This window comes from Ictidomys tridecemlineatus, chromosome 10, assembly GCF_052094955.1.
Source record: "Ictidomys tridecemlineatus isolate mIctTri1 chromosome 10, mIctTri1.hap1, whole genome shotgun sequence".
Classification (NCBI taxonomy): domain Eukaryota; kingdom Metazoa; phylum Chordata; class Mammalia; order Rodentia; family Sciuridae; genus Ictidomys; species Ictidomys tridecemlineatus.
Window position 1 is genome coordinate 137,455,348 of NC_135486.1, and position 18,833 is coordinate 137,474,180.

The 18,833-nt window shown below is 38.4% G+C and overlaps 1 protein-coding gene across 1 annotated transcript in view; it reads left to right on the plus strand.

Moving 5' to 3' along the window:
• The window catches only part of LOC101962232 (ATP-binding cassette sub-family A member 17), a 104,382-nt gene that overhangs the window by 15,223 nt on the left and 70,326 nt on the right, over window positions 1–18,833 (plus strand). Inside the window, exons 2-6 of the mRNA XM_078024467.1 lie at window positions 3,501–3,582; window positions 4,284–4,545; window positions 9,385–9,512; window positions 10,986–11,148; window positions 17,092–17,351. Of these exons, the coding sequence (XP_077880593.1) occupies window positions 3,529–3,582; window positions 4,284–4,545; window positions 9,385–9,512; window positions 10,986–11,148; window positions 17,092–17,351 (867 nt within the window). The 5' untranslated portion in view covers window positions 3,501–3,528. The remainder of the gene's footprint in view (window positions 1–3,500; window positions 3,583–4,283; window positions 4,546–9,384; window positions 9,513–10,985; window positions 11,149–17,091; window positions 17,352–18,833) is intronic.

Consider the following 18,833-nt stretch of genomic DNA (forward strand, 5'->3'; position numbering starts at 1 on the left):
TTTGTTATACTCATTGATTGATTTTCTTATGTTGAAACATCTTTGCATTCCTGGGATAAAGCCCATTTGGTCATGATGCATGATCCTTTAAAAAAAAATATATATATATATGTATATATATATATTTATATATTTAGTTGTAGATGGACACAATATCTTTATTTTGTTTATTTTTTTAGTGTGGTGCTGAGGATTGAACCTAGTGCCTCATGCATGCAAAGCAAGCGCTCAACCACTGAGCTACCCATGCATGATCCTTTTAATGTGTGCTATAGTTTGTATGTGGTCCCTTTGTTAGAGACATTGTATTGTATTTTCTGTCTAGTTCTGTCTATTATTAAATTTGAAGTATAGAGGGCTAGGAGTGAAGCTCTGTGGTAGGGTGCTTACCTAGCACACACAAGGTTCTGGGTTTGATCCCTAGCACTAAAAAGAGAAAAGAATTTTTGCAGTGCATTTTTCAAGGTCTGCAACTGTTACTGTAGAATTGTCCATTTCTCCCTTCAATTCTATCAATATTTGCTTAATGTGTTTTGGGATATCTGTTGTTTGGTGTGTATATATTTATCTTCTTTTATGGTCATGCTTATTTTTAAAATGTAATTACTAATTGTACATGGTTATGGGGTACAGTGAGATAACTTGATATAAATGTGTAATGATCAAATTAGGTCAGTTAACTTTTCATTTCTGTAAACTTTTTTGTGTGTGGTACTGAGGATTGAACTCAGGGTTTCTCACATATCTGAACCATACTTCTGGTCCATTTTATTGAATTTTATTTTGATATAGGATTTCCCTGTGTTGCCAAGGCTGGCCTCAAATTTGCAGTCTTCCTGCATCAGCCTCTTGAGTAGCTTGGATTACAAGCATGTACCACCACACCAAGTTAGATTTTTTATGAACAGACAGTAATCACATTTATGAGGTACAGTGTGATACTTAAGTGCATAAATACAGCATGTATTGATCAAATCAGAGTAATAAACATTTCTATCTCCTTGTCACTACTTTGTGTTTGGAGACTTCAAGCTCCTCTCTTCTAGCTATTTATATAATAGATTTATATAATAGATTATTGTGCACTAGCTATAGTCACCCTATGGTCCTATCAAACACTAGAACTTATTACTCCTATATAAATATGTCACATTTGCTAAATGTTATCTGATGTCACTTTATGCCCCCCCTCCCCAGCCTCTAGTAACCACTCTTCTATATTCAGATCAACTCTTTTAACATCCATACATCAGAGAGAAGATGCAGCATTTCTATGTCTTTCTATGTCTTGATTATTTCACTTAACATAATATTCTCTAGTTTCATCAATTTTACTATAAATGATAGGATGTCATTATTAATCATTCTATCTTATTGAAGATTTGGCCTTTTTCTTAGTGGCACATACAGTTGGCCCTCAGTATTCTTGGGTTCTACACCCATGGATTCAATTAGCTGTAGATTGTGGACTATGTTGTTAGACCAGTGGTAGTTGTGTCTATACTGAACATGTTTCATGTCTTTTTTCTTATCATGATTCCCTAAATGATGCAGTATGCTAACCACTTACATAGGATTTATATTGTATTTATATATGATAAGTAACTGAGAGATAATTTAAATTTAAAGTATGGGAGAAAAAACATAGGTTATATGCAAATACAGTGCTGTTTTATGTAAGGGATTTGAGCTTCCACATAGTTGGTATCTGTGGAGGGAAGGGTGTCCTGGAACCAGTCCCTAGTGGACACCACAGACAGTTGTTTCAGACAATTCAGTGGAGGGGCCAGTTTCCACCATCGTCTGTGAGTACACTCTGCTTTTATTCCTAAAGATGCTACTTCTATCTTGTGTTATGAGAAAGAGACAGTTTTCTGTGTTTAAGAAAACAGTATTGTTAAAAGTGTAACACAAAGGATGTGATCCAGCCCAGAACTAGGTTTATTCCTGTATTTATAAGCTCTACTGCTTTAATTGCAAATGTGTAAAGGCAAGAGTACTTCCACTTGAGGGAAGATGTATATCTTTTTCTTTCCTCACTGGAAAAATGTTTTCTGGTAAAGCAAAATTCATTTTTATTATAGTAATGGTTTCTAAAAATTAAAGTATAAGCAAAAAGATTGAAAAGAGGTAGAATCTTCTGCTAACCAGAAGTATTTTTATCTATTCACAGTCATTCCTATCCATCCATAACCCTACAAAGACTATGTATCTCTTAGTTAATTAATCAATTAGTCATTTAATTCAATATTTACTGAGCACCTACTATGTGCCAGCTCTGCTTTTATGCCTGAGGATTCTGTGGTAGAACAAACAGACAAAAAAATATCCATGCCTCATGGAACATGCATTCTAGTAAGGAAATAAGATTAAATAAGTACATAAATATGTTACATAGCTTAATGGTGCTAAGAAGAATAAACATGAAAAGTTGCATAAAATATTTAGAGATGTTGAGATTTTATTTTGAATGGTCAAGAAAGTCTTCAAAGAGAAAGTGTCTTTTGAATAAAGATCCAAAAGAGATAGAAAAGCTGGCCATGCCAACACAGGAATAAAGTGTGTACTTGTACCTGGCAGAGGGGAAATCCAAACATAGCAGCAGTTTTGTGTGTTTAGGGATAGCATCTGGGCCTTGACAGGAGCTGGAGAAGGAGGAAGGGAAGGGAAGTAGAAGAGAGTAGATGAAATGAGAACACTAGTAGGAGCTACATCCCCCAGAACTTTGTAGGCCATTGTAAGGCAGAGCTTTTCCTTGGAGAGAAATTAGGGCCATTGAAGAGTATTGAGCCGAAGAACAGACAGGATCTGACTGTACAGGGTTGCTCTTGATGCTGCTCGGAAAAGGATTTTAAGGTAACAAGGTCAGAGGCAATGAAGCCACTGCAGAGGCTACTGCAGAAATTGAGGCAAGGGATGATAAAGAGCAGAAGTGGTGAAGGGGGTTGAATTCTGGGAGTGTTTAAAGGTAGAGGCAATAGGATTTGCTGAGGTCTAAACTTGGGCTTCGAAAGAGAGAGGAAAGCCAAGAATAACCCTGTATGACTCAAAGAATAGAACTGAATGAATTGAGGTGAGGAAGACTGTGGGATGACCTATTTTTGAAAGAATATGAATAGCCTGGTTTGGCCAGGTCAGTTTTGAGATGAAACTCGTGGGTATGTCAAGCAGGCAACTGGATAATTGGAAATGGAGCTTAAGGGAAGGTGCAGGCCAGTTGTACAAATATCTTCAGCATGAAGTTGGATCCTAATCCAGGGCTGAGTTAGGTCACCTAAGGAGTGTTACTGGAAAAGAGTCCACAGTCTGAGCCTCATAAGGGCTGGGGAGAGAAGAAAGAGTCAGTTTAAAAGACTGACAAGGAACAACTGGAAAGGTAGGAGAAAAAGCAGCCAGCATGATGCTCTGAAAGCCCACAAGAAGGTTGTCCAAGGATATAAGAGTACCTCTTAGCATTCCTGCATTACACATAACATTTCACCCATTTGTTTCCTGACTAGTGCTGAGCCTTCCCCTTCAGCTAGAAAAATGGCAGTGTTCAAGAAGTTAAAACTTCTTCTCTGGAAGAATTTCATCTTAAAGGTAGGTATAGTTATTCATGGTGGGATGTAGGTTCTTGGGAGTGACTGAGTGTTTATGTGAAATTGGTTGCTAATAATGGGTTAAAGAAACAGAAAGAACTTTGCTTGTAAAGGGGCACTATTCTGCAAATAAGTCATGTTTCCATAGTAATTCTGTTAACCCTCATTATGAAAAATAATATCATTGTCTGATTTCCAACCAGTGGTGTTGTAGAAAAGTTAATAGAGGGGCTGGGGCTCAGTGATAGAGCACTTGCCTAGCATGTGCGAGGCACTGAGTTCGATCCTCAGCACCACATAAAAATAAATAAAATAAAGGTATTGTGTACAACTACAACTAAAAAAGATATTTAAAAAAAGAAAAGTTAATAGAGATGTTTCTATTAAACTATTATTCTCCCCACCCCATTTGTTATATGGGGAGACTAGAAGAAAGGATTTTTTTTTTTTTTGGTACCAGCGATTGAACCCAGGGACCACATCCCCAGCCCTTTTTTATATTTTACTTAGAGACAGGGTTTTGCTGAATTGCTTAGGGCCTTACTAATTTCTGAGTTTGGCTTTGAACTCTTGATTCTTCTGCTTCAGCCTTCAGAGCCACTGGAATTATAGGTTTGAAAGGAGACGAAACGGATGAACATTCTCCTCAATAGAGACTTAGAGTGATTTTGAGTTAACCTGTAACTTTTGTTTTTATTTTAGAAGCGGAGGATTCTGATGACAGTGCTTGAAATCTTGATGCCATTACTATTTTCTGCAGTTGTATTGTATCTTCGTTTTAATAGTGTCCCAAGAAAAAGAGCTGCTACTAATTACAGTGCAATTGATGTAAGTTCGCTGCCAGACTTCTTCCATCAGTTTCCTGTGAAAAATAAATTTCAACTAGTTTATATCCCTTCCAAGAGTGAGACTTTGAAGGCTCTCACTGAAATGGTGGAAGATACTTTCGATGTTGAGTTTGAAGGTTAGACATAAGGTGGGAAAAGGATAGGGAAGGTATTTTCACATAGTATGAAACTGTTTTATGAGAGTTCTGCTTATAGAAGTAATTCCAAATCTGAGGTTTTCAAATTCTAAAGAGCCCACGCAGGTGGTAGTTGGAGGAAAACTGTCCATGATACATTTTTATTATTTCAAAAAACACGCTGGAGACATACATTTATATCATGAGGCTTCAAGGGTAATCAAAATGTTAAATGTTAATAAGTATTTTTAACTATCATGACCCTATTATTTCATGTTAATCAGAAGATCTGATTGCCAGTTATTACATGTCTCTGACTAATAAAGAATGGAAACCATTCAGAGACTCTGACAGGTTCTGTGCTTCTCTTGTTCCATTCTACTTCAGTCTCCCAGGGAGGAAGAAAGGTCCTCAAAAGGTCATAAGATTGTACTCCTGTAGTCCTGGCTATTTGGGAGGCTGAGTCAGGAGGATTGCTGGAGTCCAAGAGTTTGAGAGTAGCCTGGTCAACATGGTGAGACTCCATCTGGAAAAAAAAGATTCAGCTCATGTCCTTCCATTTGCACCAAGAGTGAACCAGATTCTCCAGGCTGCCTCTGCCTTCCTCTCCAGCCTCCTCCAAGCCCACTCTCCCTGTGCTGTCATATCCTGCACATACAGGTGGCTTTTCACCAGCTCTTTCCTCTGGCAAAAAAACAAAAAAAACTGTGCTCCCCTTCTGGGGAGCTATTCTCTCAGCTTCAGGTTTTAGCTGAAATGATGCTTACGAAGGTAGCTAAGCAGATTTTCAGTTTCTCGCCTCTGCCTCATTCCCCTTCACGGATTTCTATAGCAAATAGCAAGGTCCTGAGGAAGTAAGTAGTTAAGTATTGGAGATTCCAAAGTCAGCAAGCCAGCTGGAGCACATTGAGAGAGTGGCTTGGACTGAGGGTTAAGAAGTTGGTAGGAGCCACATAATTCTGAGTCTTGCAGACCATGTTGTATGTGCAAAAGGCAGCCATCTGTGGAGTTTTAAGAAAACATATAGTTTGTTTTAAAATGTTTAAATTTAAATTTTTTTAAGTTTGAAAGTTCTATGATATAATTTGATTTAAAAGATCTGACAGCTTGAACTAGGGAGATGGAGATACGTAGTTGAATTCAAGATACATTTTGGAATTAGAAGGGATCAGTCAGAAGCTTTCTTGCCTTTTTTGGACCTTCTTCAGTCAGTACCTTACCCCTTCAGAGAAGTGTTTCCATCTGTATGGATTTCCCCCTCACTCCCAAACAGGCCTCAGTCACCTCCACTTCAGAAGGAAACATTTCCTGTATTCTCTCCTCTTTAAGATCCTTCTTCAGGCAATTTATTTTTTGTCTGATAAATATCTTGGAAATTATTTCTATTTTATTTCTTCCCACCCACTTAGTAACATAATCTCTGTTTTGCCCTCAGTACCAGAGTGATATCTGCTAAGCAAATGTGATCATGGTCTTGCTAGTTGCCAAATCCAGGACTTCTTTTCCAGTTTTCATTCTCTGTGTCTTTGCTATGCAACAGGGCAGTGTCCAGATACTTCTTCCTTGAAATCCTTTTCTCCTTTGCATCCTGGGATAGTGCTGTCTTTTGTTTCTGCTTTCCTGATATCTTTGCTTCCCTCTGTTTTACTCACTTCTTGTTCCCCAAACACTGCCTTCCTTTCTCACTGCTCTCTTTAGCACAAATGTGATACATGAAACTGTATGCTATTAATTAAACTTAGGTGCCTAATCCCAAGTCCTGCTTCCCAGAATTCTTTTATGAATTGGAATGTTCTTTTCTGGGATTTAAAAAAATCTTCAATACATTGAAACTTACAGTAAATACAGGAACTCTTTGTACTGGAAATTTTATACAATATAAAAGACAAAAGATAAAAATAACTTTTCCTTTTTATTCCATATCCTAATAAAATTCTTCACCCTAGAGTAATGACAAATAACAATTTGATGATCTTTTCCAGTGTGTAGTGGACATCAGTTTTGGTTTTCTTCCTGTAGCCTGTTTCTCTGAGAGTCTGACCCCCTCCCGCTCTCAGCTCATGTATTTTCATTGCTGTTGACTGTACTCTGGGCTTGGGATAGATCATGTAACCAATGCCTAAACCAATCTGTACTTTGCAGTCCCTTACATGGTTGATCTGTCATGGAGGCATGCTTAGTGAGAATCAAGGAAATGTGAGATTTTTTTCCTGGAAATTTCTGAAAAAGAGGCTATAACCAGTCTCTCTGGTAATATAGTGGACTAGCTCATTTGGATCATCCCTCCAGTGAAAAGTAAATGCTGAATGAAAACTAAAAATATGTTCTTGGAAGCATTAAAGAACTAAATAGTCAGGAATTATCTAGCAAAAAAATCTATTATATAAGTATTTTATCTTTTAATCCAAGGAGTGATTACTTAGGTATTAATTTTATAATTATTTATTAAACTGAGCATTTTGTTTTGGATACCTTCATATGTATCTGATAATTTTTACAATTTAACTGTGTATATGTGTGTGTGTTTAAAAAGAAACCTAAGCCAGGTGTGGTGGCACATACCTGTAGTCCCAGCTACTGGGAGGCTGAGGTGGGGGAATTGTAATAAATAATAAATAAATATAGCCTAAATAAGGCTAAAGAAACAAAACAGAAACTGTGCCAATCTGTCCATATTTGAAATAAATAAATTTACTCCTTATATCTTGGTGGACACCCTTCTTACACTTTTTTTAAAAATATTTTTTAGTTGTTGATAGATCTTTATTTTTTTATTTATACATGGTGCTAAGAATTGAACCCAGTGCCTCACACATACCAGGCAAGGGTGCTACCACTCAGCCCCAACTTTTTCTAACCATGTAAATACCTAAAAATTGGATCCTATTGTATGAACAGTTTTGTTGTCTGACTTTTATCACCATATTGTAGATGTATTTTCAGCTTGTTAGATAATTTCCTACATAAAAATAGCTAGATGAAAGAAAGAACCCAAAGAGGCCCTAAATTGCTTTTGATGAAACATGCATCGTACTAGAGGAAATTGAACTAGTTTTCATAGCCTTGTAAGGCACAGAGCGAAATAGGAAGTTAAGGCTCATTCAAGGTGGAGTGTCAAATAGGAGACTATCTTCCCATAAAGCTGGAACCCAAATTGCCTACATCCTTAATGTAAAGTAGAAGTAAATATATATCACTCCTACTCCTGAGGATCTGCAGGAATGTTGCCTTGGAATTGAGCACAACAAGGAGAACTCAACCCTGAGACTTGTAGCTCAAATTCAAGGAGAAACACAAGGCAGTTGTGGGGAGAAAAGAATAGGGGGGGAAAAGGAATGAAAGTGAAAAAAAGAAAAATGAAAACCCCTCACACTATGAAGTGGGATTCAAGACTGAGAGACGCAGTGCAAGTCTTCTTTGGAAGATATACCATCATTCTGTATCTTATAGAAGACACTCCCCCACACACATACAAATATTTTAATGTCAGTGAGCAAATATGCCAGGAAATGATACCAAGGGTGACAAACAGTATTAACAACAGAGAGCAAAAACAGAAATAGAGGGGGTGGGGTTGTGGCTCATCGGTAGAGTGCTTGCCTTGCATTGGTGAGGCATTGGGTTGAATCCTCAGCACCACATAAATGAATGAATGAATGAATAAATAAATAAAAGATTAAAAAACAGAACTAGAAGATTCAGATAATGGAATTATTAGTCTCAAATTACAAAATCACTACTTAGTTCAAAAAATAAAAGAACATATTTGTAGGTAGTATGTCACTATAGTCACCTAGCCAATTGAACTGGGGAGGGGGCAAACATTTCCAGAAAAGAAAAATAAAATAACCAACATGTAAAACTTGGGTTATAAACAAGATATGAAAGGATGAAATAGAACTTAAACTTCCTACAAAAATAAAAATCATTCTTTTAACAACAACAACAACAACAAACCCATCAGGCTTTACCCAGGTCTCAAGTTACTCACAGGACTTAATTCTCCCTCCCTTCCTTAGCATGAAGTCCCAGGACAGTTGCTAGCAGTTCTTGGGATTGCAGACTTCCAGTTCATATTCTGACCTGATTAATCAGATTCTTTTTTTTTTTAGAACTAGATCAAACAGATTTTATTAAATTTTGTTAGAATGATGAAAACAAATGATATAAAATAAGTCTTAAGAAATGCTCTCTTGTACTACTATCTCAAACTATTTTTCAGTGTTTTACAAAATGCTCACATGGCAAATGCGAAAAGCTTCAACACTCTTGTAACTTTTGCTGGAATAAATGCAACATTAACAAACACAAATTTCTTCTGTGTCAATTTTAAAAGTTGAATTACTGAGTTACATACTAATTTTTATGTTACTCATACATATTTTATTCATTCACATTTAATGAGATCATTGCCAATATATACATTATTTTCCTTAACTTTATTTTTACATTAAGTCAATGTCTGTCATGTAGCCATCCAAAACCTTACAATAAAATTACACAGGTTTGTAGTCCAATTTAGATTCTAGCTTCTTAGAATCAGTCACTTTTCTGACTGCTTTCATGAAGTCTTCTTGAACTACAAAATCATGATCAGCACAAATTGCAAACATACCTTTTTCAGTGCAAACATTTCTCAGGTGATTAATCAGATTCTTGTCTGATGTCTCTTGTCTTCCCACCTTCTGTCTTTTAATTTCTTTGCTCCTATATTTGCAAAATGAATGAGTGAATGGAGAAGTAAACTGATATTTTATATCTCCTTAGGTAGAGAGGGGGAAGTAGATAGCATTTGCCTGCACACCCAGCTGCTCACTAATTGGACTTTTCTCTCTATAGTTCTAGGCTTTTCTTCCGTGCCTGTGTTTGAAAGTTACATAATTAATGATCCCAAAGCTTTCTACATATTGGTAGGAATTGTTTTTGACCATAACTTCAATGACAGCAGGGAACCTTTGCCACTTGGGGTAAGAAAATCTTTTCTATGGTTATACAAAATTACATACAAGAGGAAGTGAGGGGAAAGGGAAAAAAAACAAGGGGGAGAAATGAATTACAGTAGATGGGGTAGAGAGAGAAGATGGGAGGGGAGGGGAGGGGAGGGGAGGGGAGGGGGGATAGTAGAGGATAGATAGGAAAGGCAGCAGAATACAACAGACACTAGTATGGCAATATGTAAATCAGTGGATGTGTAATCGATGTGATTCTGCAATCTGTATATGGGGTAAAAATGGGAATTCATAACCCACTTGAATCAAAGTGCAAAATATGATATGTCAAGAACTAGGTAATGTTTTGAACAACCAACAATAAAAATTTTTTAAAAAAAAGAAAATATTTTCTGAAACAAACTTCTTTTACAACTTTACCTTGAGCCTAGGTAGCTTATTTGCTCCTCTGCTTTCCTCTGTGATAGCTTTGCCATCTTATTTCCACAGTTGATGAGAGAATGCTTTTGTGTTTCATGTCTTACCACTGGTCTTTGAAGTCCCTTTAGCTTTTAGATTCTTTAAAAGAGAATTTATTCTGAGCAAACTTCTGTCCTGACAATGCTGTATGACATGTATTTAACTGCTTAATTATAGAAGTAGGCTCCAAACCAGGGTACATAAAGCCCAGTCCTAGCTCTGCACCTTATTAGTGGTGCAACCTCAGGAAAGTTATGAAATGGTGTCTGCAATGTCTAACATTTTAGGGCCCCAGTGTCCTTACTGGTGTAGTGAGGTTATTACTAGTGCCTAACATACAGGGTTGTTGTGAGAAGGAAATAGATTTATGTCTGTAAAGCACTTAGAACAGAGCCTGTAATAGGAGTTTTCCAGAGAGGATTAGTTATTTTGCCATTATTACTAATCTCACTTCAGGTATGATAGGTTTCTATGTTTGTTTAAGGGAAAAAAACAAACATTTGAATATTTAATGTTTAAGAATGGGAAAATTACTCATGTACAGTTTTTGTGCTCTATGATCTGATGATTAATTGTTAGAACTTGTGTGGGGTTAATAAAATAACCGGGAATACTTTGTAGGCACTTCACTTATCAATGCCAGGCACATTGCAGACACCATTTCATGTAAGCCTACAGCAGTCTTCAAAATAGGAGCTGATAATAGCATCCCCATTTTATTGATGGGGAAACTGAAGCATAAAGAAACTTGTCCAGGGTAGTATAGTTCTTTTATAGGAGATTTTGAGTTTAGGTCCAGTGGCCTGGGTTCAGAGTATTCAGTACCCTATTATTTTTTCCCCAGTTTGGTTCCAGGGATAATTTGCAGGGAAGACCTGCATGAGAGAATGCTATGTGGTCAGTTCCAGGATTGACATCAACTAGTGTGGGCCTTTCCTCCAGTCACAGCTGATGTCAAACACAGTGCTTTGTTTTGACACTGCTGAATTTCACCATCTTGTGACCAAATTTGTTTTCTCTTTATACTCGTAGGTGAAGTATAACTTGCGCTTCAGTTATATTCGGAGGAACTTTGCATCAATGAAGCATACGTTTCTTCAAAAGGACTCCGAAGGCTGGTGCACATCCTTTCTTTATCCTCCTAACCTAAGCTATGAACCCAGGGAATTTGCATTTACTGATGGCGGAATCCCTGGTGAGGAAATCCAGAAGCTGTGTGAACTGCCATGAGCATACACACTCTTGTCCTATGGCTCATATTTGGTTATTTTCTTTTTTAAAATTTGTTATACATGACAATAGAATGCATTTTGACATATTGTACACAAATGGAGCATAGCTTCTCCTTCCTCCAGCTGTACATAGTGCAGAGTCACTCCAGTAGTGTAATCACACATGTACATGGGGTAATAATGTCTGTCTCCTTCTACTGTCCTTCCCATCCCTGCAGCCCCACCCCTCCTCTCATTCCCCTCTACACAAACCAAAGTTCCTTCATTCTTCCCTCTCCCCCTACCCCACTATGGATCAGCATTTGCTGATCAGAGAAAACATTCAACTTTTGTTTTTTTGGGATTGGCTTATTTCACTTAGCCTGATGTTCTCTAGTTCCATCCATTTACTTCCAAATGCCATAATTTTATTCTTCTTTAAGGCTGAGTAATATTCCATTGTATATATGTACCACATTTTCTTTATACATTCATCTATTGAAGGGCATCTAGGTTAGTACCATAGTTTAGCTATTGTGAATTGAGTTGCTATAAACATTAATGTGGCTGTGTCACTGTAGTATGCTAATTTTAAGTCCTTTAGGTATAGACTGAGGAGAGGGATAGCTGGGTCAAATGTGGTTCCATTCCAAGTTTTCTGAGGTATCTCCATACTGCTTTCCATTGTGGTTGCATTAATTTGCAGTCCCACCAGCAATGTATGAGTGTACCTTTTCCCCACATCCTTGCCAACACTTATTATTGCTTGTATTTTTGATAATTGCCATTCTGACTGGGGTGAGAGGAACTCTTAGAGTAGTTTTGGTTTGCATTTCTCTAATTGCAAGAGATCATGGACATTTTTTATATATTTATTGATTGGTTGTATTTCTTCTTCTGTGAAATGTCTGGTCAGTTCCTTAGCCCATTTATTGATTGGGTTATTTGGTTTTTTGGTATTAAGTTTTTTGAGTTCTTTATATATCCTGGAGATTAGTGCTCTATCTGAGGGGTGTGTGGTAAAGATTTTTTTTCCCATTCTTTAGACTCTCTCATCATGTTATTGATTGCTTCCCTTGCTGAGAAGAAACTTTTTAGTTTGAATCCATCCAATTTATTTATTTTTTATTTTACTTCTTGTGCTTCAGAGACTTGTTAAGAAAGTCAGGTCCTAAGGTGACTTAATGAAGATTTGGGCCTACTATTTTTCTTTCTTTCTTTTTTTTTGAGAGAGAGAGAGAGAGAGAGAGAGAGAGAGAGAGAGAGAGAGAGAGAGAGAGAGAATTTTTTAATATTTATTTTTTAGTTTTCGGTGGACACAACATCTTTATTTTATTTTTATGTGGTGCTGAGGATCGAACTCAGCGCCCTGTGCATATCAGGCAAGTACGCTACTGCTTGAGCCACATCCCCAGCCCCAGCCTACTATTTTTCTATTAGGCAGATGCAGGGTCTCTGCTCTAGTGTCTAAGTGTCTCTGCTCTAGTGTCTAAGTGTCTAGTGTCTTTGATCCACTTTGAGTTGATTTTTGTGCAGGGTGAGAGATAGAGGTTTAATTTCATTTTGTTACATATGGATTTCCAGTTTTTCCGGCACCATTTGTTGAACAGTTATCTTTTCTCTGATGTATGTTTTTGGTGCCTTTGTCTAGTATGAGATAACTGTATTTTTGTGGGTTCGTCTCTGTGTCTTCTATTTTGCGCCATTACTCTACATGTCTATTTTGATACCAAAACCATGCTGTTTTTGTTGCTATAGCTCTGTAGTATAGTTTAAGGTCTGGTATTGTGATGCCTCTTGCTTTAATCTTCTTGCTGAGGATTGCTTTGGCTATTCTGAGTCTCTTATTTTTCCAAATGAATTTTTTAAAAATATATTTTTAGTTGAAGTTGGGCACAATATCTTTATTTATTTTATTTATTTATTTTATGTGGTGCTGAGGGTCAAACCCAGCGCCACGCATGTGCTAGGCAAGCCCTCTACCACTGAGCCTCATCCCTAGCCCCCCAAATTGATTTCATGATTGATTTTTCTAGTTCTATGAAGAATGTCATTTGGATTCTAATGGAAATTGCATTAAAATCTGTATAATAGTTTTGGTAGTATGGCCATTTTGACTACATTAGTTCTGCCTATCCAGGAGCATGGGATATCTTTCCATCTTCTAAGGTCTTCTTCAATTTCTTTGTTTAGCGTTTTGTAGTTTTCATTATAGAAGTCTTTCACCTCTTTTGTTAGATTGATTCCCAAGTATTTTTTTTTTAGGCTTTTATGAATGGGGTGGTTTTCCTAATTTTTCTTGCAGTGGATTCATTGCTTATGTATAGAAATGTATTTGATTTATGGTTATTGATTTTATATCCTGCTACTTTGCTGAATTCATTTATTAGTTCTAGAAGTTTTCTGGTGGAATTTTTTTGATCTTCAAAATATAGAATAATGTCATCAGCAAATAGTGATAGTTTGAGCTCTTCTTTTCCTATTTGTATCACTTTAAATATGGCTCATGTTTGTGATGCTATTTTGTTATTGTTTTGCTGCCTGAACACTTACTAATAAGCTTAGCACTTCAGAAGTAGTTCAAGGAGTTTGCATTTGAAAATGTGGCATTCAGTAATATGCTTACATATAAGTTAAAACATATAACATGCTTACATGTATGTTATGCATGCAATTATATTGTTTGAAAGAAGGATGGAAGCATTTTACATGAACAATGAGTGTGAGTCCCTTTCCTAGGTTTCTGTATATATTAACTTTTCTTTTTAAAAAAATTTTTTTTACTATTGCTCTCTGCAGACCACCATTTTAGTGGACTTTTTAAAGATGTTAAAGCTCCCAGAGTGTTGTGTGGGAATTTATCTTGATGCAATAATACCTCTAGAGGTTACTGCCAGGAAATTGATCCCCAAGGCTAGAGAACCAACATTTGCATATCCTCTGTGTCACAGCAGACACCAGCACTTACTTGAGGTACTGGGGCAGAACCACCTGGTCTCTATAGCTTCTGAGTAGCCTGTTGAGCACCTGTGGGCTTTGTCTGAGTTTCTTGGGCAGAGGACATCAGGGACAGAGTGCAACCATAACTGGTGTTACCAGTGGGAGGCCAATGTAGGGATGACATATCCATCATCATGGGGAAAAAGTGATCTGTGCTTTACAAATGTGTCAGATTTATCTGGCCATTTCCACTTGTAAGTTCCACTCCTGTTTATTCGTTATCTCTCTTTTCTCCTTCCTTCCTTCCTTTCTCCTCCTCCTCCTCCTCCTCCTTCTTCTTTTGTGGTGTTGGTGATCAAACCTTGGGCCTTATAAATGCTAGCCAAGTGTACCACTGAGCTACACCCCCAGGCTGTTCTGTTCTTTTGAACACATATCCTGTTTAACATATATGTTCCATTTATCCATACCTAGCATGCCTCTTTCCGCTAACTACGCCCTTTGAGTTTCATCTTTTCTGTTCAATTTAATAAAGGAGGAACAGAACACAACTTTCTTCACTGTTGAAAGGCTCCATGACTGCCTGGGCAGCTCTAAAGATTCTTTTCTTGCTTTGGAGGATACTTCCCAGCTCTGTCCCCAGAATCTCTGAACTCTGCCTGGCTTCTGCATTGATTAATGCTTCACTTTGATTTTACTCGCTCTGATATTTTAGATCTTCTTGATTCTTATTCTGCCCTCCTGCCCCACCCGACTACTGGCATAAGAATCCCAGTTTCCTCTTCTAGGCCACATGATCTTGGCTGACTGTGCTCCTATCCTTGGCCTCAGAAAGTTTTCTTTCCCCTACCAGTCTTGCTCAGGAGAAGTTGACAGAACATTAAGACCAAAGGGTGTGCTTCCAAGAGCTCCTAATTTGTCGCAAGGGATGATGTGTGGTTCTAAATCTGGGCCATGATCCCTTGGTGCTTTAGTTCTCTTTCTATGGGAATTCATGCTGACTTTTTGTCCTGGCAACCTTCTAGTGAGGATAAAGGAGAGCCTTTCTGAGTGGCTGCTTCTCATCAACTTGCTCTCTTGTGGGAGGCCAAACTAGCACGTGACTGTGTCTGTCTCCCTTCTGATTGGTGCAGCATCGTGGGTCACTCTGTGATCTGGTTGCCTAGGTAACCCGGACACTAGCCCCAATTTTTAGGGTAGAGGGACTGTGTCTTTGTGCATGGGCGTGCCTTCCTACATCCCTATGGGTGAGGCTATGCTCACCTATTCCTTTGTAATATTACTCCTTGCCCTGTTTGAGATAGAATGTTCCATGGAAACACCCTTTGTGTGTCTCCTTCTCTTACTGTGTCCTTGGGTGTGGCCTACCTAGATGTCAGTCAGCCTGCTGACATCAGACATCATGAAGCTAAACTCAGCCCCAGACACCATGAAACTAATCCTCAGCCCCTTGCCTCATTTAAATAGCTTCTCCTCAATAAAAGGGGTCAGCACGTGTGGGCTTCCTCTCTCTCTTTCTGCGGACCCTTAAGGTCAGAGGAGCCGCCACAGCACCCCCAAAGAAAAATGTATTTCTGTCTCTTGCGTGGTTATTTCGTGCAGCCCAATTAGCCCAGTTCCCCTGGAGTGACCCCTGAGTGTTTTAGTCACGAGCCCGGCAAGTGGCGTCCCTAGGTAGGCAAAAGGTCTGAGTGTTTCTGTTGCCAGGAATGCGACACTCTCTGCTGTGGAAAAAGATCTAACTGTATCTGACAAAGTAGACACTCCTATTTGATACCTAGTTTGCTTGAACCAACCTGAACTATTACAGCCCCAGCTCTCCTTTCTGCCATATCAGGCTTCTGCTTTCCTTTCTGCCATGCCAGCCTTCTGGAGAAGTAGCAGAACATCACTGGAGTTCTATTCAACCTCTGTCCTTCACAGTAAGCATTAGATTCCTATGAGAAAGCCCAGGATCCGGTTCTCTTGTGAAAGAATCATGGTCTCTTTAGATTTTTATGGTTTCCCTCTTTATGAGAGATTTAGAGTGAACGCCTTTTAGGCAAATAACTGTTTTTTTTTTAATAGTTGGTAATCTACACCTCATTTTACAATGACCACACAGTTGGCTTGAAGTCTTGGGCTTGCATGCTCACCATGTGAGAACCCACATCCAGGTACTTATATTTTCATGTGATTCTATAAAAGATTCAGCAGTTATGCAGTGAAAATATTCCTACATATAACCAAGTATGCAAAGCTATTTCCAGAATTTATTACTGATGATTTGCCTCTCCCTTTTTCATCCTGACAGATCTAGGTCTGCCTAGATCTAGAAAATAGAAGGACAGTCGTCACTTACTACACAGATAATATACCCCACCTTGCTGTGCCCATATGGAAGGCTGGCTGCCCATGCTTGGAGGTAGGGTCATTACCTCTTGGAGAATCTTCACCTTTTAACCTGTTTTTCCTAAAAGATGACCTTGGTACACTACACTGGATTGAAATGTACATTGCTTGTGGTAATGACAGTTTTTGAGGCTTAGCAGCAAAATTCAGAGACATAATCCTTGGATTATGCAGAAGTGACAACTAAGAAACAGGTCACAATAGGTCAGGGGGCTATGTCTTCTAAGTACTTTGAGTTTAATCATCCTGTACATGCTGGATGATCAAAACTGCAGAACAAGAACTCCATTCCCCAGAGTTTGAGTATAAGGGAGAAGATATGCTTGCCCTTGGAAGATTCTCATGTGGGACATTCCTTATTTTGTTGGCTCCGGATTCCTGTATTCCATTTCTGATCAGACAGGCCATCATCTCAACCTAAGGGGGCTCCATGGTAACTCCCCTCTTTACTCTGTATGGTAGCATGCAGGCTATAGGGATGTTGTCTTGCCAATGTCTGTCTCTAAATGGCTAGCCGTGATCTGTCTGAATCATCAGTTGTTTCACATCTTCAATCTTTCTTAATTTATTATGCTTGATATCTCATTTTCTTGTAGGATACTACAAAGAAGGCTTCCTGGGCATACAGCATGCTGTGGACAAAGCCATTATGCATCACCATGCTCGCAATGCCTCAGCTGACATGTTTGAGAGACTCAATGTGCTCTTGCAGAGGTTCCCACATGGGCCCCATATTCAGGACCGGTTCTTCCTGGTCCTTCAGAACGAGTTTCCACTGTTCCTCATGCTCAGCTTTATATGCATTGAGCTCATCATCATTAATACTATCCTACTGGAGAAAGAGAGAAAACTGAAGGTAACCTCATCTGCATCAGATGGGTGGCTCTCCTGGGACAGGGATCTGGGGAGCTGCTAGTGAAACTGGTCAGAGCAGGAATAAGGCCCAAGCAGTTAAGAAGTTGCTTAGGTGTCAGAGTGACCTCCCAGGTGAAACATAGAACTACATTCATTTTTAACCTACTTGCAATTTAGAGGATGCCATTCATTTTTATTGCAGGAATCCTTGATTTTAGCCTTGGAAGGTCCAGCCTCGTATTTCCGGGTTGGGTAGCATATTGCCTCCCATGAGGAAGGTGTTCAGAGGATGCTTGTTTGAAGGGATGATCATCCATCCACAACTTTCTCTCATTTCATGGCAGAGTGGATGGGAAGCATTCTCCAAGGAAGACACTACTTTAGACAGGGTTGGTCTTGCTGAGTTGCTGCTGAAATAACCAATTTTTCTTGCTCCTTACACTTTTCTGTTTGCCTGCCTCCTGTTGTTTGCTCTACTCTCTATTCTCATCTTGCTTTCTGCTTTTTATTTTTGGTACTTGGGATTGAATGAGTCCTTTTTACGAGACAGGATTTTGCTAAATTGCTCAGGCTAGGCTTGAACTTGGGATCCTCCTGCCTTAGTCTCCCAATTTCCTGGGATTACAGGTGTGTAATCATGCCTGGCTTCTGTTCTTTTAAAAAAAATAACAATCTTATTACTCTTAAATTTTCTTCTTCTACTGATTCTTACAACTATGTATTTAAAAAGACTGCTGGGGATTGGGGTTGTAGCTCAATGGTAGCCTACCATGTGTGAGGCACTGGGTTCCATCCTTAGCACCATATAAAAATAAATAAATAAAGGTATTGTATCCATCTAAAACTAAAAAAGATTTAAAAAAAAGATGGCAGTGTCTCTCTGAGCATTGTTTGGTCTCACTGATAACATTTATAGCTAGAAAATTGCCTTCCTTGGCCTGCTTTATCAGTCAGTTGAAGGAGCAGAAACCAACTCAAGTGCCTTTTGAGGCTGCTACTGACAGTGCATTGGCTCTGCTCTAGAGTGGCAGGAAGGCAAGAGAGCCTCCTTTTTGCTGCCATGGATAACATTGAGACTCTGCACCTACTGAAAATCCCTAGAGGAACTATGAGCTCCCAGTGTGTGGCCAGAATTCCCTTTGAGTTTCCAGATATGAGATGGAGTTTGACTGTCCCAGTTTGTTCAATTACTTCAGAAACAAACTAGTGTAGAGTGCTAGTGGACATCAAATATTTGCACTTCAATCATTGAATTGGTCATGTATTTTCTCTTTTACACTTGAGACTCTTCTTTAGATGAATGAAAGTTAAATACTGCTTTTGAAAAACAAAGTAACCACCAACAGAATTTATTTTTTTTATTGTTGGTCGTTCAAAACATTACATAGTTCTTAATATATCATATTTCACAGTTTGATTCAAGTGGGTTATGAACTCCCAATTATACCCCATATACAGATTGCTGTATCACATCAGTTACCCT